General features: G+C 45.5%; 1 protein-coding gene across 1 annotated transcript in view; it reads right to left on the bottom strand.

The window, feature by feature from the left end:
* The window catches only part of HCN2 (hyperpolarization activated cyclic nucleotide gated potassium and sodium channel 2), a 150,705-nt gene that overhangs the window by 11,907 nt on the left and 111,090 nt on the right, over positions 1–27,708 (bottom strand). Inside the window, exon 7 of the mRNA XM_082261191.1 lies at positions 5,834–5,998. Within this exon, the coding sequence (XP_082117317.1) occupies positions 5,834–5,998 (165 nt within the window). The remainder of the gene's footprint in view (positions 1–5,833; positions 5,999–27,708) is intronic.

Raw genomic sequence — 27,708 nt, 5'->3', positions numbered from 1 at the left:
TTCTGAGTGAATGGGGTTTTTTGCCTTCTAAACACTGCTTGCAACAAAACTGGCTGCTGTAGCAGAGTGTGTGGGGTTAGGCTTGCAGGGACAGCCCCCATAGGCATAGTAAAGCTTTTTCCTGCCTAGTACCTTATTGGAGGAGCATAACCCAATGGTCTAAGAAGATATGGAGCTGCGTCCTCCATTTTTGACACTTTTGGGGGTACTAGTGACATTACTACATTAATCAGTGCTATAAATATGCACTGTTACTGTAATAATGACACTAGCAGGGAAGGGGTTAACACTGTTGGTGATATAGGGGTTAAATGTATGCCTCATGCTTACTGACGTGTGTGGGGGGAGGGGGTTGTGTGACACAGACACAGGTTCAGCTATGCTGAATCTTGTAATCTGTCACTGTCTGTCACATAGGAGATCTGCCCGCTTTGTTTACGTAAGGGGGTGGATTTCCTCGGTCTGTCACCTCCCCTGGCCCGACTCCCGCTGTGTCCGAATATAGCGGGAGCGAGCCTCCGGCGACGAGGGGGCGGGATCCAGCGACGGGAGTCTACGTCGCTGGACCCAAGAGAGCCACTTTGCAGCAGTACACTCCATGTGAGCGGTCAGCAAGTGGTTAAATGATGGCAGGTATGTACGGACTCGTATTTAACATGAGTTTGAATGTGATTGCTTAATTCTTAGCACAGCTAAAGGGGTGTGCACACTTATGCAACCACATTATCTTAGTTTAATTTTACTTCCCCGCCTAAAAGATTTAAATTCTTTTCCAAACTGAGTTGTACAGTTTATATACATTAAAAGGTGGAAAAAGTTCAGAAATTATTTATCTTTGTCTCGTTTTTTTTACACCGCAGAAACCTGACATTTTAACAGGGGTGTGTCGACTTTTTATATCCACAGCAAGGCACGATTAGGAAGCAAAGCCTGCATAAGTAATAAGCAAATACTGCGCTCCTACATATAAATAGAAGTGCAACTATATTGCTGGTCTCTATGCTAGATGACACAGAGAGATTACAGCTCTCAACCACACTCCCTAAGGCCCCATTTACACTTGTGCGACTTCAAAGGCGCACGATTTTACAGCGATTTTCAAATCATGCCAAAAGTAGTGCAGGGACTACTTTGAAGCCGGTGCGACTTCAAGTCGCACAAGTGTGAAAAGGGCCTTAGAGGTGTTGCATTGCTACCGCCTTCACATCAACCAGTTCATCACTTCTTGGGTAAAAGAGGTTTAAGCACCTGGGTGTGTCTCATGTCCTGCATGGCAGGAAAAGACCATTGCTGAAGCACCCTGTGCCTCCCTGGACTGTCTGCTGCAGGTACTCCATACATGGAGTAGAGTACATACAGATGCCTTCGTGGGACCTGATCTCTTGGAGTTATGTCTTTATATGGCTGACCTGCAGCCTCCTGAAGTTTTTCTACATTCTGCTCAGAGTATGCAACATTTAAGGCAGGGCTCTGGTAATATATCACAGTTGCCATTGTGCTTAGTCAGCTTGAAATTGATCTCGAAAGCCCTAAAATTGCTGGTGTCATAGCTGGTCATGTGTGCCGCACCATTGCAACTGCAGATCTACACTGAAGCTAAGAAGGCACCATCTTCAATGAATAGGCTGATTTAGTTAAACTTTAATCTCTCAGTAATTGAATTGCTGATATAGCACCAGGCTAAACTGACTGCTTAATATAGGTAACAGCCTAGCCCTAACAAGTGGAATATCCATTTAAACCATGCCCAGAAATATTGGAAAGAAGTGGTCTTTTAAACTATTCAGCTATGACATACTAGAGGAGTGCCTATGTGCAGGAGCAAAATTCTGCACTTGGCTTCTGGCAGCTACAGAATGGGGGAAATGTTAATAAAAATCTCATCACAAAATAAGGTTTAGTTTTTTTTCTGAAGTTAATATACAAATATTGTAAGGGAATTTTACAAAAAAACACAGACATACATTGGATATAGAGAGAAGGGGGGAGTTTGGGACTTTAAATGAGACCCTAGGTGGGATATGCCGTGCGTCTCTATCCCTGTTCAATAGAATAAAAGAGAAAGATCGGGATTTTAAATGAAAGACATGACTAGGCTATCAGGGTCAAAACGGGAGCTGAGGGCAGAGACAAAGACACCACGCACCGAAGAGTGTGGGCTGAACTGAATGGAGTAAGAATAGTGCATATAAGCAGCAAAAGGAAATGTCCATAAATAATGTAAAAATGTGTGAATAGGGTGGGGATATATTATATTGCTGCTTGCTACATGCAGATATACGAAAGAGGGTGGTAGTATCAATGGAGGGGTGAGACCAAAAGAGGATATGAACCAGACATCTACTCCTGATGAAGTGGTGCAATCGGTCCACGAAACGCGTCAAGTTTATTGATGTTATGATGATAATATACTATTCTACTATTTTTGCAACTTTGAGTCCATTACTGTTGTGATTTTATCCAACTATTTACTACTCTTGCCTAATACCCATTGGCTTTATGAATACTGGATCTGAGGACCATTTACCAGTTTCTGCAAGACCTTGAAGCTAATTTGTTTTATTACTCTGTATATTTTTTTGTGACAATGTTTATTATCTGTTGTCCTCATTAAATGTATTTTTTTTACCCTGATAGCCTGGTCATGTCTTTCATTTAAAGTACCGACCTTCCTCTTTTATACATTAAAAATTGGCAACAGTAAGCAACAATTGTTTTTAAATTTCAGAAATAGGCAGTTTAACCACTTAAGCCCCGGAGGATTTGGCTGCTCAAAGACCAGGCCCTATTTTGCGATTCGGCACTGTGTGACTGTAACTGACAATTGTGAGGTCGCGCGACGCTATACCCAAATGAAATTGATGTCCTTTTTTTGCCACAAATAGAGCTTTCTTTTGGTGGTATTTAATCACCTGTGCGATTTTTACTTTTTGCGCTATAAACAAAGAGCGACAATTTTGAAAAAATAATATTTTTCACATTTTTTTATATGAAATTCTCAAAAAAAATGTAAAATCAAATTTTTTTAACATTTTAGGCCAATTTGTCTTCTGCTACATATTTTTGGTAAAAAAAAAAAAAAAAAATCGCAATAAACGTATTTTGATTGGTTTGCGCAAAAGTTATTGCGTTTACTAACTACGGGAAAGATTTATGTCATTTTTATTGTTTTTTTTTTTTTTAACTAGTAATGGCAGTGATCTGCGACTTTTTTTGTGGGACTGCAATGTTGTGGCGGACAGATGGGACCCCTGACTGACATTTTTGACACTTTTGGGGGTACCAGTGACATTACTACAGTAATCAGTGCTATAAATATGCACTGTTACTGTAAAAATGACACTGGCAGGGAAGGGGTTAACTTTATTGGTGATTGGTGATCAAGGGGTTAAATGTGTCCCTAGGGGCGTGATTCTAACTGTCAAGGGGCATGGCTTGTTAGATCATAACAGAGACATATGATCCTACATAGCAGGATTGCATAGCCTCTGTCATGATCTAAGGGAGAATGACAGACGGCTGTGTTTACATCAGCCGTCTGCCTTTCTCCCTCTCCTGAGCGAGATTGCGAGTGGCCGGCGGACATCAGAGCCGCCAGTCACACACGAAGGGATGTTCGTGAACGAGCGCCCCCTACAGGCTCCTAGGCGAGTGACATACCGGTACGTCACTTTGCCCAGGAGGGGCTGACTGCCGCAGTATATAGTCGTGCGGCGGTCGGCAAGTGGTTAATATTAAACCACAATTGCCTTCAGAATAATTCCGTCAAAGTTCCTTAACCTCCTGCCATCCGCGCTATAGCCGATAGACGGCTACAGCGCGGACTCACATTTCCGGGAGGCCGTCTTTATACGGCCTCCCAGAGACAGTCTCCCCGCGCGCTCCCGCGAGCGCGCATCGGGGAAAATCTGTGTTGGCCGTGTGTTGTCACAGATCGTGGTAAATGGCCAATCACAGCGGCCATTTACCACGTGATCGGCCCATGAAATGAGAGATGATCTCATATGTAAACATATGAGATCATCTCTCATCGCCAGCGCTCCTTCCTCACACGGAGACTGCAGTGTGAGAAAGGAGGAGAACCGATCAGCCTTCGGGGACACAGAGGAATGTAATCAGGCACCGATCACCAGTGCCCTGATTACTAAAGAGGTAAAAAAAAAAACAATGTGCCCACCATCAGTGCACCCCAATCAGTGCCTACAATCAGTGCCCATAGTGCTGCCAGTCAGTGCCTGCTCATCTAGGCACTGATGAGCACTGACTGGCAGCTCTATGGGCACTGAGTGTGGGCACTGATGGTGTTGCCCATCAGTGCTCATCAGTGCCACCCGTCAGTGTCCATCAGTGCCGCCCGTCAGTGTCCATCAGTGCCGCCCGCCAGTGCCCATCAGTGCCACCCGCCAGTGCCCATCAGTGCCGCCTGTCAGTGCCACCGTCAGTGCCTCTGTGCCCAGCAGTGCCACCTCTCAGTGCCCATCAGTGCCGCCTATCAGTGCGGCATATTAGTACCTCCTCATCAGTGCCCATAAGTGCCACCTCATCAGTGCCCATAAGTGCCACCTCATCAGTGCAGCCTATCAGTGCCCATCAGTACCGCCTCATCAGCGCACATCAGTGAAGGAGAAAAATGTATTTATTTTCAAAACTTACTCGCAGAAAATAAGAAAAACTTTTTTTTTTTTCAAAATTTTCTTTTTTCTTTTTTTTGTAAAAAATAAAAAACCCAGAGGTGATTAAATACCACCAAAAGAAATCTCTATTTGTGTGAAAAAAAATGATAAAAATTTCATATGGGTACAGTGTAGCATGACCGCGCAATTGTCATTCAAAGTGTGAGAGCACTGAAAGCTTAAAATTGGCCTGGATGGGAAGGGGGTGAAAGTGCCCGGTAGGCAAGTGGTTAATAAATTAGGAAATACATCAGATGTGAGTTGCTGTATTTATTGGATTCAAACACACTACATTTTAACTGGGTGTAAAGAATTTGCATAGCTACATTTGGTAACACCAATGTATGTACAAAGGATTGGAGTATCCATCTTGCACTGTAAATAGCTGTCGCTAAAGTCTGCATTAATACTTTGGTACTTACTTGAATAATGCTGACAGCTTGGCAGCTTTTATACTGAGATTTACAAGTGTAAATCCAATAGCTCTACCAACTGTCCCATAATACGAGTGTAGCTTTAATGCAAGCTTTTGAGAAACAAAGCCAACACTTTTGACACCTTTGCCTCTTTCCTGGTTCCATGCTGAACATGTGGTTAATTGAAATTTCGTGTGGATCCAATCGTTAAAGGGTAGCCCCAAAACAGCAAAATCCAACCATTGCCATAATACAGCTACAGTGATCACTGAACCACAACAGCAAAAAGTCCTGTCTGCCTTCAATGTCTAGAACACACAATGATATGGAGTGTGGTGTAACTGATATTAAAAAAAACAATACCTACTACAAGATGAAAAATCAAAAACACATCTATTGGTTAGTCGTATAAAGAGTACTGTGTGTATGCCTCAAAGAGACAGCCACTATAACATGCATATTAATATAAACATCTCAAGGTAATGTACTCGCAAAAGCATTCGATTGCATTTGTTTGCACCTCTGGCAGTGTCAGGAAACGCATCAGCTCAGCATTCAAGACAGACGGCTGCTCCCCTTCAGTGGCTCTGATATCAGCCAAGGTACTGGCAGGGGCCAGGGAAGCCTCACACAATCTGCAGACACGGTCAATGTATATTGTGTCAGGCTTTGTGGACCTTAATAGGCATGGTGTTATGACAGTGTCTTTTTACCAAACGTCTCTGTTGGTAATTGGCTTCTTACCTATTCTATCAAGTCTGTCTATGGCAACAGTCTCAAATGCACGCCGCATCATTGGGTATTCCTCCAACACCTCATTGAAATTATCCACAGAAAGGGAGTAGAGACGACAGTATGTGTCAGAGCGGACACTGGCAGTCCGTCGTCCCCGTGTCAGCAGGCAGATCTCTGTATGAAAAAAAAAAATAATAATTTAGGTTACTATAAGTGGTTGGTGAATATATAATCATTTATTCCACAAACAGGACACATCTTAATTCTATCTTACGGTGCCTTTCAATAATATAACGGTAACCAAAGTGTTTCTGCTCTGGAACATTTTAAATTCAAAGTATGCTTATGCTTTAACCAGGAGACTGGACAAATTCTATAGGTTTCATGAACATCCAGGAGAAGGCAATGTGCCTTCAGTACCTAAAGGGGTGATTTACTAAAAGGCAAATAGGCTATGCGCTTTGCAAAGAGCAGTTTCATTCTGCAAGTGCAGCTGCTTAAAAGCTTAGTACATGAGGTAAACTTTACTTTGCAAATATTACCCAATTATGTGCAAGGAAAATTAAAAAAAAGGCATTTTTGCTTGCATATGGTTGGATGATGCAAGTCATCAGAGCTTCTGCTCATTTACCAAGCTGTGGAGCAACTGTAATTTGCAAAGTGTATTTGCCATTAGTAAATCAACCCCTAAATCTCCATTAGTACAAAGAGTTGTGATTGGACTGAATGGGCAGGGGGAGCCTTTACACAAAAAGGAGTATTCTGCTGGGCATGGTCCCGGATTGGGAACATGCAGTAGGAACAGAAAGTATAGCCACATAGCATAGGTGGGTGATCCATATGATAAACTGCAAAATAAAGTAGAGCTTCAACTACAAAAGTTAGGTTATGAGAACATTGAAAAATGTAATTTTAAAATCAGCATAGAATTACAATTTGGCTAAACTACATTCGAGTGAGAATACGCCCAGCTATTCCTTGAGCTAACCCATTTAGCGCTCTTGGCTGCTTCATTTACTTCATTACACATTACCTCTCCAAGGGATGACAAATATGCACTGTAAACTGTATAGCACTAAAAATATGCAGCCTTTCTACAGTGATCCACATTCTAGCTGGGTTCCTATATTTCTACAGTTAGTTACTGAGGCACACACTAAAGTGTAGATCACTTCCAGGAATTACATTTTGGAATACATACCGTGAACATGAATGTGATCAACTTCATTTTAGCATGGACACCTATTTTTTCAAACCCTTGCTTCTGCTTATAGCCGTTATTTATGTACATTGAAAAGCTTTATTTTTTTCATTCATTGAAGGACACAGGAATTCAGATACGGTCAGGTTATACAGCCACCTGAAGGAGGATTGGACACTAGCGAACAAGAAAATTGTAGACCATCCCAAGATAACCTCTCCTCCATCCATCCATCATGCCCCAATTTTTTTTTTTTTTTCTTGCTCAGATCCTAGAAGGATGGATGGTTCTCTCCAGTTCTGCTGAGAACAGTATAACCAATGTTTGCCTTTTTTCCTCAATTTTATGTTTAAAATCTACCCTGCAGAGTCAATCATCTCTGATCTGCCCAAAGCCTTAAAACAGGCCAGGCCATAGATCACAGTGGCCATCTTCGACCCAGAGTCTGCACAGTCTATTCTCTGAGACTGTTTATGCGGTACCACAATTTCTAGCAGTCACCTCAGAATTACAAAAGGCTAAATTGACCCTTGTTGATTTCAGAGCTCCTACAGTTGTATAGCACTTCCACTACACCCACTATTTGAAGTATTTTTCTATACCAGGGGACTGGAAGCCCTCTGAAGTGTCCTGGCCCCACCAGATTCTTCCTCAATGCTCCATCCACACTTGTGTGACTAGTCATGCAACTTTGGACATCAGCGTTGCACGACATGTCGTTCCCAGTGTTTTCCAATGATACCCGTTCATATATGAGCAACCTAAAGTTGCAGCAACTTCAAAGTGGTTCATGAACTACTTTGGTCTGACTTTCATGCAACTTGAGGGCCATAGACTTCAATGTTAACCCTCAAAAGTTGCAGGAATGTCATACCTGAATGTACAATGCAACTTGTGTGCAACAGATGTACATTAAAACTGGTCAAAGCCAAAGTTGTATCCAAGTTCCACCCATCCAAAGATGGTGCGGTGGTCTGCCTGGAGTGGTGTCCGCCGGGTCCAAAAGGTAAGATGAGTAGTGTCCATCCTCCCTGCTGGTGGTTTTTCTGGATGGACGTGGGCCCCTCCCTGGGATTGTCAAACAGCGACTGCCCTTCCTTCACCCACTATTGGGGTCCCTCTGCAGACCACCCTCCATTTACCCACTCCTAGCTTTTCCCCGGGGCAACCATGCCTGTTCTGTTTTTTTTTTTTTTTGTTTTGGGGTCCCGAGCGGGTGCTGAGGGGGCGCAAAGCGTGTTTTTTTGCAGGGGGGGGTGGTCCTGGTGGGGGTCCCTAGACTTACTGTCCAAGTGTACCTGGGGGTCCTGGGAGCCTTGTGGGCGCTGCGTGTAGCCGCCATTTTGCGGTGGATGACTGCTGAATAATCGGTAGCCAGGTTTGTGTAGTCCATTTTCTTGTGGTTTCCCATTGCTATTACACGGCGGTCGTGTTTTTTAAGCCTATGGAGCAGTGAATCGGCGATGGGCCTCTAGTGGCAGTTCCTGATTTTCCTCTCTTTGATAGCCGCACCAGGCTCTCTGGCTCTGCATCTGAGGTAGTGAGTCCTTGTTGGTGCTAAATGGCTCCCCCTTTCTACTATAGCGGTAAGGCTGGGACTTGTGGTGAAGCTGGTGCAGCGGGGGGGGGGGGACTTTTAACAGCAATTTTTACACTTCTTGCTGGCACTCCGCAGGTTAACCCATGGAGTCCCTGGAGCACGTGTCACCACCTGATCCCCTCTCAAAGGCTGTGGGGACGACGGGGTCCCAGTCCGCCTTGTCTGCTATGACGGCAGTGCTGCAGTCACTGGTGTCCAAAGTAGATATGGCCCTCCAAAATAGGACGAGCAAAGAGTGTGCTCCGCATTCACCTGCATCCTCTGTCTGAATCTGAGGTTGATTTGGCCGCATCGGATGACAGTTTTCCTACTGGGTCTGCATCCACGCACCAAGTGCTCCGATTCCTCTTCCACTACAGCCGCGCATGAAAAAGCACTGATTGTATCAGTGTGGGAAACTTTGAAATTCGAGGACGCAGCTACCGCTGCGTCGGCTGCGCAGGTGCAATTTGGTATCCACAGAGCTTTCAAAGTGGCAAAGGTGTTTCCCTTTTACGCCTATTTTGACAACATTGTCGTGAGTCAGTGGAGTTCCCCAAATGCACTGTTGGGGTCCCCAAGTGCTTCGCTAGAAGGTATCATTTTGAAGAGTCCCTGTTAAAAAACCTGACAGTACCACCTGTGGTGGACTCGCAGGTTTCCAGGTTGAACAAAGCCACCCTTCTCTGGGTGGAGGACTCTCCGTTCTTTAAGAACCCTTTTGACAAGAGAGTTAAATCTCTGCTCTGATACATTTTTACCATGGCTGGTTCCATTCTGTGGCCGGTTTTTGCCAAACCCTTGGTTTCCCAGACCTCAACAGAATGGGCCAAGCTCCTGCGCCAGGATTTGGAAGGGAGATTGTCCCCTCCTGAGCTGGTGGATCAGTTGGGCCAGGGGTTGCAGTATATCGGTGATGCCTCTCTGGATGCGGCCCCCTTAGCCTCCAGGGTGTCCGTGACAGCAGTGACTCTTCACCACAAGATATGGCTAAAATACTGGTCTGCGGATCAGGCTTCCAAGAAAGTATTGACTGATCTCCCTTTTGTAGGAGACTGCTTGTTTGGAGCTTCCATGGAAGAGATCATTAAGAGTCTTACTGAAGGTAGGAATACTCTGCTTCCACAGACTACCAGGAGTAAAGAGTCTCGTCACAAAGGTGGCCCTTTATTCTCAGCCCATAAGCTGTCCCTCAGGATCTAATGACCAGGGATCAAAATCTGCCCGTAACCCCGCAGGGGGTTCCAAGAGGCCCTGGCCTGGTAAGTCAAGATCGGATTCTTCCGGGACTGCAAAAAAGCCCACTTCTGTCTGAAGGGGTACCCTCACCCGTATCTGGGGAGGGGGGGAGGGAACGTCTTTGCTTCTTTCCGGATCCGTGGACCTCATTGATTCCAGACAAATGGGTCCACGAGTTAATTCGGTCTGATTACAAGATCGAGTTCTGGCCCTTGCCTCCGGCAACCTTCTTCCCTTCCAACCTGCGTTTGGCCCCAGATCGCCTAAGAGATCTTCTTGGGGCGGTACAGGATCTGCGTTCCAGAATCTGAACGCTTTCAGGGGTTTTATTCAAACCTATTTACTGTTCCCAGGAAGGAAGGCAAGGTTCGTCCTATTCTGGACCTCAAGGCCTTGAATCGCTTTGTGTGGGTTAAGACATTTCGAATGGAGTCCATTCACATGGTAGTGGCATTCCTTCATCAATGGGGGTTTCCTGGCCTCTATTGATATCAAGGACGCTTACCTTCATATGCCAACATACGTCGGGCATCAGCGTTTCCTTCGCTTTGCCGTGGGCAAGGAGCACAATCAATTAGTGGCGTTACCTATTGGTCTCGTCTCAGCTCCTCGGTGTTCACTAAAGTTTTGGCCCCGGTGTTAGCATTGCTAAGGCAGAAGGGGATTGTGGCACTGGGACAACCTCCTTCTACGAGCAGTCTCTGAATGCCTTAAAAGACCGTCTGTACATTTCAGTGCGAACTCTGCAAGAGTTTAGCTGGAAACTGAATTTCCAAAAATCGGTTCTGGTCCCGTCCACCAAGCTGGACTATCTGGGCCTAACCCTGGACACAGCCTTAGCCCGAGTGTTTCTTTCGGAGGTGAAACTCCAGAAGTTGCAGGATACGATACGGCTCCTGTTGTCCAGCCAGCGGTCATCTCTCAGAACTTGTATGCAAGTGCTGGGCTTAATGGTTTCCACCTTCGAGGCAGTTCAGTTTGCTCAATTCCATACCAGATCTCCACAAAGGGAGATTCTTGCCAAATGGAACAAGAATCCACAGTCTCTAGACAATCTGCTCCTGTTGAGCCAGGGAACGAGGGGATCATTGATCTGGTGGCTCCGCTCTCCGGTGCTTCGACAAGGAAAATCCTTTCTTCCCCTGTACTGGACGGTGGTCGTCACAGATGCAGTCTTGGGCACGGATTGTGCTCAGGGGGTTTGGACTCTTTAGAAGTCCATCCTGCTGATCAATATCGTGAAAATTTGGGCAATCAGGCCCAATGGAAGGTTCGTCTGTGGGGGCGCCCAATAGATATTCAATTAGACAATGCCATGGCCGTGGCATATTTCAATCAAGGGGGCACCAAAGGTGTCCTAGCAGCCTGAGAAGTAGCCGGGATTCTAAGGTGGGCAAAACGGTTTGTTCCAGCCATCTCTGCAGGGCATATTCCAGGGGTAGAAGATTGACAGGTGGACTACCTCAGTCGGCAGACGTTGGATCAAGGAGAAATGGTCTCTCCACCTGGAGGCGTTTCATCGACTGGGTCTCCAGTGGGGAACTCCCGATTGTCTCTCCTCTCAACAGGAAGGTGCAGAGGTTCGTAGCAAGGTCTCGGGATCCTCTGGTCGATGCCACAGACGCTCTGATGGCTCCTTGGCGTAGTATTGTCTGATGTACGCATTCCCCTGATAACTCTTCTGCCAAGACTCCTGCGAAGAATCGAGGCAGAAGAGATTCCGGTCATCTGGTGTGTCTGAATTGGTGATTCCTATGCTGTTAAAAGCCAGAAAATGTACTTCTAGGAACATTTCTTTGAGTCTGGAGGGCGTACAATGCTTGGTGTGAGTCTCGGGGGGGGGGGGGGGGGTGTGGGGGTTCCCGAGTGTCTCGTGTTTTGGACTTTCTCCAAAGAGGTGTAGATCAGGGTTTGGCCTTGGGTACCTTCAAAGGCCAGATTTCGGCCCTGTCGGTTCCTCAGTAACCACCTTTTGAAAATATTTGTGCGGTTTCTCTGCTTACTCTGTCACAGATGGTAGCCTTCTTGGTGGCTATTACTTCTGCGTACAGGGTGTCGGAGTTGGCTGTATTGTCGTTCACCCTATCTGGTGGTTCACAGAGACAAGGTGGTGCTTCATCCCTGCCAGTCCTTCCTTCCTAAAGCCGTCTCTGATTTCCATTTATATGAAAACATTGTGTTGCCTTCCTTGTGTCCTAAGCCTAAGCATCCTAAAGAAATTGCCTTACATTCTTTGGATGTTGTTTGGGCAATCAGGACGTATCTGGCAGCGACTCAGTCGTTCCGAAAATCAGATTTTTTATCTATCCTTCCAGATGGACCCCGTAAGGGCTGGCTATGTCTGCTGCAACCATTTCTGGATGGATGAGGCAGACAGTGTTGCAGGCCCTTTTCCATTAACCACTTAAGCCCCGGAGGATTTGGCTGCTCAAAGACCAGGGCCTATTTTGTGATTCGGCACTGCGTGATTTTAACGGACAAGTGCGACGCTGTACCCAATATTAATTGACGTCCTTTTTTTCCCACAAACAGAGCTTTCTTTTGGTGGTATTTGATCACCTGTGCGATTTTTACTTTTTGCGTTATAAACAAAAAAAGAGCGTCAATTTTGAAAAAATAACAATATTTTTCACATTTTTTTTATATGAAATTCCCCCCCCAAAAAAAATGTAAAAATCAAAATCTTTTAACATTCTAGGCCAATTTGTTTTCTGCTACATATTTTTGGTAAAAAAAAAAAAAATCGCAATGGGCATATTTTGATTGGTTTGCGCAAAAGTTATTGAGTTTACTAACTAAGGGAAAGATTTGTAATTTTTATTGTTTTTTTTTTAAAACTAGTAATGGCGGCGATCTGCGATTTTTTTTGCGGGACTGCGACATTGCGGCGCACAGATCGGACCCCTGACTAACATTTTTGACACTTTTGGGAGTACCAGTGACATTACTACAGTAATCAGTGCTATACATATGCACGGTTACTGTAAAAATGACACTGGCAGGGAAGGGGTTAACTTTATTAGAGATCAAGGGGTTAAGTGTGTCCCTAGGGGTGTGCTTCTAACTGTAGAGGGGCGTGGCTTTTGATGTAACCACAGAGACATACGATCCTACATAGCAGGATTGTGTGATCTCTGCTGTTACACCAGGGAGAATGACAGGCGGCTTTGTTTACATTAGCCGCCTGCCTTTCAACCTCTCCGGTGGGAGATCGCGAGTGACCGGCGGGAGATCGCGCGGGGACCTCAGTGAACGAGTGGGGGCGGAAACGCGCCTCCGGTAGCGCGTGCTCACCCCCTACAGGCCCCTGGGCGAGCGACGTAGTACTACGTCACTTTGCCCAGGAGGGGCTGACCGCCACAGTAAATGTACTTGCGGCGGTCGGCAAGTGGTTAAGGGTCAGGAACCTCCTTTCCCTGTTAAGGCGCATTCTACGAGGGCACTCTGCCTCTTGGGCCTACCATCATCAGGCGTCGGTAGTGCAAGTTTGCAAAGCGGGCACTTGGTCGTCCGTGCACATTTTCACAACATTTTATAAGGTGGATGTGTTAGCATCTGCGGATGCTTCTTTTGGGCCCAAGGTTTTGCAGGCCCGCTTTCGGAGAGGATTAGTTCTCTTTGAGGGTGTTTTTTTGTTTTTGTCAGGTGAGCTCCACTTGTTCCTGGTTGAGCTTATATTTTACTTTGTTGGCTATGTTTAGCCTTTGGGAAGTGTGTTTCTTGCGGTGTTCTTCCCACCCCTCATATTGACACTGCTTTGGGACGTCCCAAGGGTCAAGAAAATCTGGAGCTGTGTCCGTCAATGAACAAAAGAGAAAACTGGATTTTTGTCTTACCGTAAAATCCTTTTCTCTGATGTTCATTGACAGACAGACACAGCACACGCCACCTATTGAGTTGGGTTTTATGTTCTTCTGACACTGCTTGTTACAAAACTGAAGACCTATAGCAGGAAGTGGGAGAGTATACCCCCTGGGACTTCCCTAAAGGCGTAGTCAAACTATTTTCTGCCTAGTGTCCTACTCCTGTAGGGGGCAGCATAAACCCACGAGTTAAGAAGATCTGGATCTGTGTCCGTCAATGAACATCAGAGAAAAGGATTTTACGGTAAGACAAAAATCCAGTTTTTTTTAACTCGCCATAAAATCTTTTTTTTTTTCTCATTATACATTGCCATTAAGCTGCACATCTAAGATTGTGTCTAGGTTTTCCTACAGTGCAAGCCTATGGCCATCCTGCTTATCAGTTTCAACAAGAATGTGCCAATTACCAAAACTATTTCAAGTTCAGAGCATACATACTCTATATGAAAAAAAAGAAAGAAAAAAAACAATACAGTGTGAGTGTATAGGCTGGATGGCTTATTTAGGAGAACTTAAGAGTAGGAAGGAGGGGGTGGAGGTTTCACTTAAAGGTCAACATCACTAAAAGTGACATTGTCCTTTAAGTGTATTTATTTTTAGTTTAGTTTTTATTTTTGTAAACCTGTTTTATTCATATGAACTAAAAGTTTACCACAACATGTATGAAATGTGGGGTATAACGCAGATGCTTAAACACATGAATGAACATCATAAAAATATAGAAGTGTTTTGCAGAAGATTTAACTGACAATAGACTATCGACCCACAGAAAAAGGGGATTGGCAGCCTAAAACATTCATCTTCAACATTTTTTCGACTTCGGGGGCGACCTGTGAAGTCGCATGCACCGCGACTTCGGCGCGACTTGCACTGACTTCACATAACTGAAGTCAATGCAAGTTGCTCCGATGTTGCCCCGAAGTAGTACAGGAACATTCAATACCTAGCATTTTAGAATATATTTATGCTCTATATACTTCAATTTGAAGGTTCAGGTTAATTAAACTGATCAGAACTTGTGTATGTACAATGATGACTATACTTTGATTAGTTTATTAATTAAAAAAAAAAAAACTAAATCACCTGCGCTTATTGACAAATAGACACATACTAATTTCACAAATAATTGTCAAAAGCTGCTAGCACAATTCTCCTGGTCAAGAACATAGAAAATAATAACACATAAATGCATTGCTTAAGACAAAGTCCAAACTGTATTGAGAAACATCTTTAAGGGAAGGAAGTCCAAAAAAGTGCCCCTTTCTCTACATCACTTCTTTACCTATACCCCACGCTACTAGAGCGCTACTCGCTCAGGTGCTACACAGGCGGCTGTTGTAAAAGATGTCCTTAGCAGGCCAGGGGCAGAGGGTGAGAGACTATGATTTGTGAACTCTGGGAGTAAATACATCTTTGCTCTGTCACTACTGTTATGGCATATGCTGTGAGCGTCTATATATGGTGGATCGTGTTGGCATATTAGAGACCATTTACGTCATATGAGTAGAGAGCTGGAGAGTGACATTTCTAAGTTTAACTGACTACTTATGACCGAGTAGTCCATCCCTTGGGGTAAGGGTCAGTGTGAACTTTTCCTTCGGTGGTGGATCCTTCCCAACACTTTTCAAATGTCTATCATGTTGGTCATTCTCCAGAACATTATGATGGAGTAATTTTAATATGTATTTGTGTGTGTCTGTGTATTCATATTTCCTTTCATATTTTTAACCAACTGAATAAAACTTTTTGAATTTTGTTTATTTGTAAACATTAAGTTATTGGCACCCTAAAAATCCCAGCTCCTGATGTGAGCAATTTTCTTGTGTCCTAAAAAGCAGGGAAAGAGAGAGAGAGAGAGAACAAAAAGGGAAGGAAGGGTACCCACTCCCCTCCTCACTCCTCATATGCATCCCAGTAAGGGACGTGACATGCTAAAATGGTCCCAGATCAATGGCTTTGCATTGTATGGCAGTTAAAATACTGTCTTGACAATAAAACGCTAAAATTAAGGATCAAATCTCTTGTTTGTAGTTTGATGGGCAAGAGTTTAGTTTAAGTGAATCTGTTAGGATACAAATATAGCTGCTGGATCCTTTTCTGGAAACAGATTAGTCAGATCATAAGGAATCGGTCACTGATTTCCAACACTCTCCATCTGAAACTGGACAGCAAGATAAATTACAGGCTACCTAAATCACTTCTACAATGATCCAATAGTCTTCTTTAGAAAACGTAAAAATATGAAAAGGTTTTCTGAGCCCCAGGATTGCATGTAATATATTTCCTTGACATTCAAATACATGCTGGCATCCTAGGCCCGATCTCCATCTAAAAAACCACGGTTATAGTGATTTTTTATTAACACTAAAATTAAGTTGGGATATGGAAAGGGCAATTTCTTGACATTACTGCCAGTTGTGAGAAGATAGTGAGTGTAAATGTACTCCTCTTAGTGTGACTCCAGCCAAAACACTTTTTTTTTTAAATTTTGTGTAGAGTGGGGAAGAGGAATGGAAATCTCCACAAAATGAGGAAATATCCCAATTCTGACAGCTGTCACAGAAACAACTGTCCACTCTCCAATATCTCCTACTTCTGTTCCAGTGACAGCTGTGACATTTGTATTCCTAATTTTTCTCCTAGTGACAGTAATGTATAAGACAAATAGTGAGGTAAGATGTTCTTAACAGGTACACTGATGGCAATATTTCTTAACCTATTCTCACTCTCCCTTAACCCCCTGGAGCCTATGCCTTTTTCTGACATAGTTAAAAAAATCTGTATTTTTTTGATAGAAAATGACTTGGAAACCCTATATATATTTCTCCTTCGTTCACTGACGGACACAGCTCCTGATTCTTCTTAACCACTTTACCACCGGAGGATTTTCCTGCTAAAAGACCAGGGGGTTTTTTGCGATTTTTTTACTGCGTGACTTTAACGGACAATTGCGCGGTCGTGCGACGCTGTACCTAAACGAATATCACGTCCTTTTTTTCCCACAAACAGAGCTTTCTTTTGGTGGTATTTGATCACCTGTGCGATTTTTTGATCACGCGCTATAAACAAAAAAAGAGCGTAATTTTTGCAAAAACAAAAATATTTTTCACTTTTTTTTTATATGAAATTCCCCCCAAAAAAAATGTAAAAATCAAAATTTTTTAACATTTTCGGCCAATTTGTTTTACGCTACCTATGTTTGGTAAAAAAAAAAAATCGCAAAAAGCGTATTTTGATTGGTTTGCGCAAAAGTTATCGCGTTTACTAACAAAGGGAAAGATTTTTGTCATTTTTGGTGTTTTTTTTTTTTTAACGAGTAATGGCGGCGATCTGCGATTTTTTTTGCGGTACTGCGACATTGCGGCGGACAGATCGGACCCTTGACTGACATTTTTTACACTTTTGGGGGTACCAGTGACATTACTGCAGTAATCAGTGCTATATATATGCACTGTTACTGCAAAAATGACACTGGCAGGGAAGGGGTTAACAGTATTGGACAGGGAGGGGTTAAGTGTGTCCTAGGGGTGTGATTCTAACTGTGCAGGGACAGGTCTACTAGTGTAAAAACAAAGATCAACAGTTCTACATAGTAGAACTGTCTGATCTTCACTTTTACACAGGGAGAACTGACAGGCGGCTTGTTTACATAAGCCACTGTCTTTCTCCCGCTGTACCGGCGATCGTAGTGTGACCGGCGGACATCGGGTCCGCTAGTCACACTCCCGCACTCCTCCGTGAACGAGCCGAGGCGGGCGCGTGCCTCAGCGGGCGCGCGCCCGCCCGCTATTGGCTCTAGAAGGAGTGACAGGCGAGCGACGTAGACCTACGTCACTCTGCCTGGCCGGGGCCGACTGCCGCAGTAAATATACTGTGCGCAGTCGGCAACCGGTTAACCACTGAGTAATACTGCCCCCTACAGGAGTAGGACACTAGGCAGGAAAAAGCTTGACTACGCCTATGGGGGTATACACCCACTCTCAGCTATAGGCGCTCAGTTTTTTTCTGTCTAGCCAGGAGTAGGGACCTAGTTCCTTGCTGGGATCTCTGGTCCTAGTAATTTTTAAATTTTTAATCGATTTTTTTCCCCTTTTTATTATTTTGTCCATGTGAGAACTACAAATCAAGTGCCAGACTGGGTGACAAACTGGATAATATAGATCCTTAGGGTCCCCCAGTCCATCCAGCGAGCTTGCGCAGTCCGCAGCTCCATGTTAGGTCAGCTGCGACATAGCCCCACTGGACGGGGGCTGGCCTGCTAGATAAACATCTCGCAAGGATGCATACGAACTGGCTTTGGCCTTAGTCGCAGCGTTTCCTCCTGGCCGACATCACCCACATTAAGATGGAGCAGTGCCCACCCTGTTCCTGATTTGGTAGGTAGCTGTCCCCCCACTACTCCTGGAGGGTTTTGGGATGGTCGGACCCCTGGGTTCTCCTCCCTTCCCCCAGCCCCTCTAAAATTTCGGTCACTGTGGGTCTTTCGGCCATCATCCCCCCCGGGTGAGGTGATGGATGAGCTGGCTTTGCCACATGCTTTTAAGTTGTAGTTGCTGCTGACTGTTTTTTCCCAGGTGCCCCGGGGGGGTTGAGCAGGGTTCCCTGCCACCTGGGGGTCGGTGACTAGGTCAGGGATGTTATCTGGGCTCCCTGCGGCGGTTGTTGGGCTCTGGGAGCAGATGTTGCTATCACCCACAGGTAGGTGCCTCACGCAACTGGATCAGGCCAAAAGTGTAGGCCGTGGCTTTGCGGCCTACTCATCAGAACCTATGTGAGGTGGCCCCTGTGAGGATGCCTGCAGCCACTGCCTCCCGTTGGGCATCCGCCTTCCCCTCCGCTGCCCCTTGATGGTCGGCTCTGCTGGGGCTCGCATCCTGGTAGCCAGGCACCCTCAAAAATTCAGGCTGCGGCTTGCATTCTGCGGCCTACTAGGCCATGGGTCGGCCCCAGTGCGTGTAGCTGAAGCCCCAACACTTCCTTTGGGCATCTGCCGGGCTGAGGATCCGTGCAATTACGGCTGGGCCTCCACAAAAATTTAGGCCGTGACTTGCGGCCTGCTGAACCATATGGTCAGTTTTGCACCTCCATTGCACCAGATGGTATTCATTTTTAATGATAGTCTTGCCGTCATTATTGTGTGGGGCACCTGCCTTGTTTTAGGGAGGGTACCCTGCCTGCGCATCCGCGTCACGGCGGGCGGCCACCCTTTAGGGGGGCTATGTCCTATTATTTCTTTATGGAGGCCTCAGAGGGCAACCCCCTTGTTTTTCGAGGGGGTGGGGGTTTTGATCTTAAAAATGGTGTGAAGGTAAGTTTTGCCTCCGTCCCTATGTCTGAAAAAGCAAGGGGGTTTTTTGGTGTCTCACGCCAAGTTGCCCATTGGCGTGAGACACCAAAAAACCCCCTTACCCCCTTGTTTTTTGCGGCATCTAATAGGTGGTACATTTGTGGACCCTTGGACAGCGTCCCCTTTGCGGCACTACTTTGCGACACTACTGGGTCTGCGTCCATGCACCCTGAGTGCTCAGATAGTGAGAATGATTCCTATGCTCCTCTAGCCAGGCCTAAATAGGCACTGGTGGATGAACTGTGGTTGGTAGGTTTTTTTTTTTGTTTTTTTTTTTGCGTGCAGTATCCTTATGAGGATTTACTGCATAAAAGGTGGACGGTCCCACCTGTAGTTGACTCGCCGGTTTCCAGGTCAAATTGAGTTACCTTCATCCTGGTTGAGGAGTCCCCCAACCTTTACAGGTCCAGCTAATAAGAGGGCGGATGCTCTGGCCCGCCATATGTGCGCTGTGGCTGGTTCGGCAATTAGTCCGGTATTTACTATTGCCCTGGAGTCGCAAACTCTGACCGAGTGGGCTAAGCTTTTACGCTGGGACCTGGAGGGAGAATAGCTTCATCCTGTCTTTGCAGAGCTGGCGGACCGTTTGGTCCAGGGGCTACAGTTTGTCTGTGATGCCTCTTTGGATGCGGCTCCTTTGATTTCTAATCTGTCTGTATCAGCAGTGGTCCTTCAGCGTATTGTCTGGCTGAAATGCCTGAAATTGTCTGGTGTTTAGACTTCTAAGGCCTTATCTGATCTCCCTTTTGTAAGGAATCATCTTTTTGGGGCTTCCTTAGAAGACATTGTTAAGGGTCTCACGGGGGGGGGGGTCTCTCAAGGAGCCCTGTTGTAGACGTGGGCCATTCTCTTTGGCTCCTAAGCGGCCTCTTCGTCTCTCAGGATTCTCAAGACAAGGGATCAAAAAGTCAGGGCCTCCACCAGAGGTTCCAAGAGGACCTGGTCTGGCAAGCCTTGAGTGGGTTCTTCCAGACCTGCGGACAAGGCTGCCTCGGCATGAAGGGGCACCCTTACCTGTATCTGGGGTGGGGGGGGGCGTCTTTTCTGGTTTCCGGATCCATGGACCTAACTGGTACAGGACAAGTGGGTCCACAAAGTTATTCGGTCAGGCTACAAGATCGCGTTTGGTCTTGTCCTCCGGAAAAAAAATTTCCCTTCCAGCCTGCACTTGTCCCCAGATCACTTACGCAAGACTTGTTATTTCGAGGGGTGATTATTCTGGTTCCAATATCGGAACATTTTCAAGGTTTTTTTTTAACTCAAACCTCTTTACAGTTCCTAGGAAGGAAGGCAAGCTGATGATATATTTTCATTATATCTTCACATGTTCAATTCTGGACCTCGAGGCGCTAAGCTGCTTTGTGCGAGTACAGAAGTTCCGCATGGTAGTGGCGTCCCTACATCAGGGGGATTTCTTCTCGCATCTATCAACATCAAGGACGCATACCTGCAAATTCTAATATGTGCAGGTCGCCAGCGCTTCCTCCATTTTGCCATGGACGAGGAGCATTATCAGTTTTTGGCACTGACCTTGGTCTCACCTCTGCACCTTGGGACTTCACAGTGTTGGCCCTGGTGCTTGCTTTGTTTGAGTCAGTATCCAGGTACTGGGGTACCTGGATGATCTTCTGCAAGCAGAGTCTCCAACTGCTAAGAAGGACTACTGGAGATTGCTCTGCGAACTCTGAGGGAGTTCAGTGGGATCCTGAATATTCAGGAGTCTGCTTTTGTTCTGTTCACAAAAAATGGCCTATCTGGTTCCCATTCTGGACACGGCCTCAGACAGAGTGTTTCTTCCTCTGGAAAAACTCCAGACATTGCAGGGGGCAATTCAGCGTCTATTGTTCAGCAGACGGTCATCCATCTGAGCTTGCATGAGTGTGCTGGGCCTGCTGGTGTCCACCCTTGCTGGTGTCCACCCTTGTTTGCACAGTTCCATACCAGATCTCTGCTAAAAAGATTCTGGTGAAATGGGTCAAGGAGCCACAATCTCTAGAGGTGGCTTCGCTCTCTGGCACTTTGACAAGGAGAATCCTTCTCTTCCTGTATTGGACGGTTGTCTCCGGGGATGCCAGCCTGTCCGGGTAGGGAGGCATCCTCAGGGGATCTGGACTCTGGCAGAGTCCAGACTGCCGATTAATGTACTGGAACTCCGAGCGATCAGACTTTGTCTGGCTCATTGGACAACCCTTTTCAGGGGTGCCTGGTACAAATGAATTCGAACAATGCCACAGCTGTGGTCTTATGTCAATCACCAAGGGGTCACATGAAGTGTCCTGGCGGCTCGATAAGTAGCCGGCGTTCTAAAGTGGGCTGGCTGATTCGTTCCAGCCCTCTTAAACTTCTGCCACGACTCCTGTGCAGGATTCTGGTCATTCTAGTGGCTCCAGACTGGCCTCGTCAGTCTTGGTATGCCGATCTGGTACGGCTGGTCGCCGAGGCTCCTTGGGGACTTCCTTTCAGGGAGGATCTGCTGTCCCAAGGACCAATCTTCCATTGTTTTTTACAGTCGCTTGCTTTAACGGCTTGGCTGTTTAACGCCAGGTACTGAAGGTTGAAGGTTTGTTGAATCAGTGATTCTTGCGCTGTTAAAAGCTAGGAAATCTGCCTCTAGGAAGATCTACCATTGTACGTGGAAGACGTACATTCCGTGGTGTGAGTCTCTTGGGGTTCATCCTCGCTCCTTCTTGGTGGACCGGATCGGAACCTTCCTTCAATGGGAGGTTGAATAAAATTGGCCTTGAGTACCATCATGGGCCAGGTATCTGGTTTTGGCAGTCTTTTTCCAAGGACTTTTGGTCACACACTGCCTGGTGTGTACTTTTTCTTCAGGGTGTCCAACATTTGGTTCCGTTATTGCTGGCTCCGTTGCCATCCTGGAATCTTAATGTGGTGCTTTCAGCGCTACTGAATCTTCTCTGTGAAATTATTCAGGAGGTTTCCCTGCTTATGCTGCCCCAGAAGGTGGCCTTCTTTGGTGGCTATCCCCTCTGCATGCAGGGTGTCGGAACTGACGCCGTTATCCTGTCATTCACTTTATGGTACTTCACAAGGATAAGGTGGTGCTTTGCCTCTTTCCGTCATTCCTTCCTAAGGTGGTCTATGACAGTCATTTGAATGAAGACATTGTGTTGCCTTCCCTGTGTCCCAGGCCTAAACATCTGAAGGAAATTGCCTTGCATGTCTTGGATGTGGCCCGGAATCTTTTAGGAAGTCAGATTTTCTATTTGCGCTCACGGAAGGCCCTTACATAGGGTTGTCCGCTTCTTCTGCGACCATTTCCAGGTGGATCAGACGGTGGGGTGGTTCCAGCCTATTGCATCAGGGGTCAGAGACCCCCCACACAGAGCCCCCTTTACATCAGAGACCCCCCACACAAAGCCCCCCTTTCCCTGTTTAGGTGCACTCTACTAGGGCCCTTAGTGGTTGTGTTGGCCTCTGCGGATGCTTCTTCTGGCCGCAAGGTTTTGCTGGCTGCTGTTTAGTGGACCTGGTCCTCTCTGAGGGTGTATTGTTTTTCAGGTGAGCTCCAGTTGTTTATGGTTGAGCTCTATGTTACCTGGTTGGCTGTGATTAGCCTTGCAAATTTTTCTTCTGATGTTTTCCCATCCCTCATGTTTAACACTGCTTTGGGACGTTCCAATGGTTAAGAATCAGGAGCTGTGTCCGTCAATGAACGAAAGAGAAAAATTGGATTTTTGACTTACCATAAAATCCTTTTCTCTGAAGTCCATTGATGGACACAGCACCCACCCCCCTGTGGAGTTGTCTTTCTTCTGACACTGTTTGTAACAAAACTCAGTGCCTATAGCTGAGATTGGGTGTATACCCCCTGGGACTGCCCATAGGCGTTGTCAAGTTTTTCCCTGCCTAATGTTCTACTCCTGTAGGGGGCAGTATAACCTAATGGTTAAGAAGAATCAGGAGCTGTGTCCGTCAATGAACATCAGAGAATTGGATTTAACAGTAAGTCAAAAATCCCATTTTTTTTTTTAGCAGAGACCCTAGAGAATAAAATGCCGATCGTTGCAATATTTTATTTCACACGGGATTTGGGCAGCGATCTTTCAAATGTAATTTTTTGGAAAGATATACACCTTCAAAAATGAAAAAAAAAAAAAACAGTAAAGTTAGTCCAATTTTTTTGTATAATGTAAAAGGTGATATTGCGCCAAGTAAATAGATACCCAACATGTCATGCTTTAAAATTGCACATACTCCTGGAATGGCAACAAACTACAGTACTTAAAAATCTCCACAGGCGATGCTTTAAAAAAAAAAAAATTGGACTTTTGTCTTACTGTAAAATCCTTTTCTCTGAAGTTCATTGACGGATGCAGTCTCTGTTCTTATCAGTAGGGTTATACTGTCCCCTACAGAAGTAGGACACTAGGCAGAAAAAAAGTTCGGGCTACACCTATGGGCAGTCCCAGGAAGTATACTCACTCTCTGCTATAGGATGTCAGTTTTGTAACAAAGCAGTGTCATAAAAAGCAATACCAACCCAACTCAAATTAGATGGATGGGTACTGCGTCTGTCAATGAACTTCAGAGAAAAGGATTTTATGGCAAGACAAAAATCCAATTTTCTCTATCGTTCATTGACGGACGCAGTCTTTGTTCTTCCTAACAGAAGGGACGCCACAAAGCAGTGCCATAAAACTTGAGGGGTGGGAACAGCAGAAAACAATTCAACAAGGCTGAACCATAGCCAACCAGGCAACATAGAGCTCATCAGAACAACAAGATGAGACCAACCTGAAAAACATTAAACACCCTCAAGGGAGACTAAAAATACAGTTAAACAGCAGCCTGCAAAACTTAACGCCAAAGGAGGCATCTGCAGACGACCAGGTAGCTGCCTGACAAACCTGAACCACAGATGCCTGATGGCGAAAGGCCCAGGAAGCACTAAGCGCCTGAGTAGAATGCGCCTTAACAGGGAAAAATTGAACCTGACCCTTAATTGAATAAGCCTGCACAACTGTCTGTCTGATCCATCTGGAAATAGTCGCAGCAAATGCAGGCAGCCCTTTCTTTGATCCTTTTGGGAGTACAAAGAGCGAATTTGATCTCCGAAAAGACTCAGTAGTCGCCAAGGTCACCCTGATTGCCCAAACAACATCCAAAGTACGCAGTGCAAATTCCTTAGGATATGTAGGCTTAGGACACAAGGAGGGTAGTACAACGTCTTCAATTAAGTGGAAACTGGAAACCACCTTTGGAAGGAAGGATGGATCTGGACAAAGCACCACATTATCCCTGTTACATAGTTACATAGTAGGTGAGGTTGAATAAAGACAATAGTCCATCCAGTTCAACCTGTGTAGGTGTGTGTGGCTGTAATCATCTCACATACCCCTGAATGTTCTGATCCTTGAGATGTAAGTCTAAGAGTCTTTTGAAAGCCACCATACTACCCGCAGAAACCACCTCTTGTGGTAGAGAATTCCACAATCTTGTAGCCCTAACAGTAAAGAACCCCCCACGTTGCCTGAGGTTAAAACGCTTCTCCTCTAATCGCATTGTATGCCCTCGAGTCCTCATGCAATCCCTTCGAATGAACAGCTTTTTTTCTAAGCTGGGATCCCCATTAAGATATTTATAAATTGCTATCATGTCCCCCCTCAGACGTCTCTTCTCCAGGGAGAATAAATCGAGCGATTGTAGACGCTCTTCATAGTCAAGGTCCTCCAATCCCCTAATTAGTTTAGTTGCCCTTCTCTGGACTCTCTCCAGCTCCAACACATCCCTCCTGAGGACTGGCGACCAGAACTGGACAGAGTACTCCAGATGCGGTCGGACCAGAGTTTTATAAAGTGGAAGGATTATAGTCTTATCTCTGGAATACATCCCTTTCTTTATGCATGCTAATATTCTGCTGGCTTTGGCAGCTGCCGCTTGTTGCCTAATCTATCATCAACCAAGACTCCCAGATCCTTCTCCATTTTTGATTCCCCCAGGGGTTCCCCTCCTAAAGTGTATTGTGCTTTTATGTTTTTAGTCCCCAAGTGCAAAACCTTACACTTCTCCACGTTAAACCTCATTTGCCATGTCGTTGCCCACTCTGTAATTTTGTCCAGGTCATTCTGTAGGATATCTGCTTCATGCTGTGCAGTTATTGTCCTGGCCAATTTTGTGTCATCTGCAAAAACTGATAACGCACTACTGATCCTGTCCTCAATGCGGTTTATGAATAAATTGAACAAGGTTGGTCCCAGGACTGAGCCCTGGGGCACCCCACTTACAACCTCAGACCAGTCTGAGTATGCGCTGTTTATTACCACCCTTTGGACACGCCCTTTAAGCCAATTCCGTATCCAAGAGCAAACTCTGCGGTCGATGCCTGCAGACCTTATTTTATAAATTAAGCGCTTGTGGGGAACTGTATCAAACGCCTTAGCGAAATCCAAGTACACCACATCCACTGGTCTCCCCCTATCTAGCTCACAGCTTACCTCCTCGTAGAATGCTAAGAGATTGGTTTGACAAGAACGCCCATTTGTAAACCCGTGCTGATTACTGCTGATGATGTTGTTGTCTTTAGCAAACTCTACGATATAGTCCCTTATCATCCCCTCCAGAAGTTTACATACTATTGATGTCAAACTGACAGGCCTATAATTTCCCGGGATATGCCTCTGGCCCTTTTTGAATATCGGAATCACGTTAGCTTTCTTCCAATCCCCTGGTACATCTCCTGTCCTAATACTGTCAGCAAAGATCAGGAACAGTGGTCTGGATATAACCTTACTGAGTTCCTTGAGTACTCTCGGATGTACGCCATCCGGGCCTGGTGATTTGTTTGTGTTAAGTTTATCCAGCCTTTCCCTGATTTCACCCTCTGTTAGCCATAGTGGCAAGTCCTGTGTATTACTACTAACCATACAGTCATGGTCAGTGTACCCCTCAGTTTCCTGTGTAAAGACTGACGAGAAAAAAGCATTCAGCACGGTTGCTTTTTCAGTGTCCTCTGTAACCATCCCCCCATCATCGCTAATTATGTGTGCAATATGCTCTGCCCTAGTTTTTTTGCTGTTGATATATTTAAAGAATTTCTTTGGGTTTTTTTACTATCCTCCGCTATTTGTCTCTCAAAGTTGATTTTAGCCATCTTGATTTCGTGTTTACTTTTCTTATTTGCCTCCTTGTATTGCTCGAAAGCTGATACTGTGCCCTCTGATTTATATTTCCTGAAGGCCAATTTTTTTCCCCTAATAAGTTTTTTAACGCTACGGTTTAGCCAGCCAGGTTTGGCTTTGTCTCTTCTAAATTTATTTCCCATAGGAATGCACTGCAAGATGCATTTGCCTAATATGTTCCTAAAGCATTCCCATTTTTCCTCTGTGGTCAGTGATCCCAGGGTTTGGTCCCAGTTTACCCTTTCCATCAAGGAGTATAATTTTGGAAAGTTAGCCCTTCTGAAGTTTAGGGTTCTTATGTTCCCCACTTGCCTTGTTATATTGTTATTTACACTAAATGTGATCATCCTGTGATCGCTAGAGCCCAGGTTGTCCTGGACTACTACCTCCGAGATTAGGTCTGGGTCATTAGTGATCAATAGATCCAGGACTGCATTTTCTCTAGTCGGAGAGTCCACCAACTGTGACATGTAATTATCCAGTAAGGTTTCTGTGAATAGGCGGGCCTTCTGTGAGTGTGTAGTTCCCTCATCCCAGTCAATGTCGGGATAATTGAAGTCCCCTAATATGATGACTGATCCCAATTTTGCCACTTTACTCATTAGTGCTAAGAATTCCAGCTCTACCTCCTCCCCTTGGTTAGGTGGCCTATAGCAAACCCCCACAATTACTTTCCCCTTTTCTCCTTCCCTATGGAGTTCAACCCACACAGATTCTAACTCCATACTCATCCCTTCCGTAATGTCACTCCTTTCTATCACCTTTATATTGTTCTTGACATAGAGACATACCCCTCCCCCTCTTTTTCCTACCCTGTCCTTCCGGTACACCGAATACCCTTGGATATTGGCCAGCCAGTCATGTGAGGGGTCGAACCAAGTCTCTGTTATTCCCACAAGGTCTATGTCCTCCTCATGTACTAATATTTCCAACTCATCCATTTTATTAGCTAGGCTTCTGGCATTAGTATATACCCCTCTTAGTTTCACGGAAGTTGAGCGCAATTGGTGGTTATATTTATTCCTGTTTGGTCTGAGGTTTTCCCGCACAGACCTACCGATTGATGTTGTGGACCCCAAAAGAGCTGTACCGTCCCCATTAAGGTGCAGCCCATCCTTACTAAAGAGCCGGTAGCCGACTGAGAAGTCAGCCCAGTTCTCCAGGAACCCAAACCCCTCCTTCCTACACCAATTCCTCAGCCACTTGTTAAGTTCCCTAATCTCCTTCTGCCTCTCCTGTGTGGCTCGAGGTACAGGCAGTATTTCAGAGAAAACCACCTTGGAGGTCCTTTTCCTCAATCTATTACCTAAGTCCCTGAAATCGTTCTTAAGGATCCTCCACCTACCTTTTACTTTGTCATTAGTGCCCACATGCACCATGACCGCTGGGCATCCCCAGCCCCACACAACAATCTGTCTGCCAGATCTGCGATATGCCGAACGCGGGCGCCCGGTAAACAACATACTGTTCGGTTCACGAGATCTTTTTTACAGATTGCCCTCTCTGTCCTCTT

The sequence above is a fragment of the Pelophylax lessonae genome (assembly GCF_965119305.1).
Source record: "Pelophylax lessonae genome assembly, chromosome: 1".
Taxonomy (NCBI): Eukaryota; Metazoa; Chordata; class Amphibia; order Anura; family Ranidae; genus Pelophylax; species Pelophylax lessonae.
The sequence above is the reverse complement of the archived record's forward strand: the minus strand, read 5'-3'. Positions and strand labels throughout refer to the sequence as shown.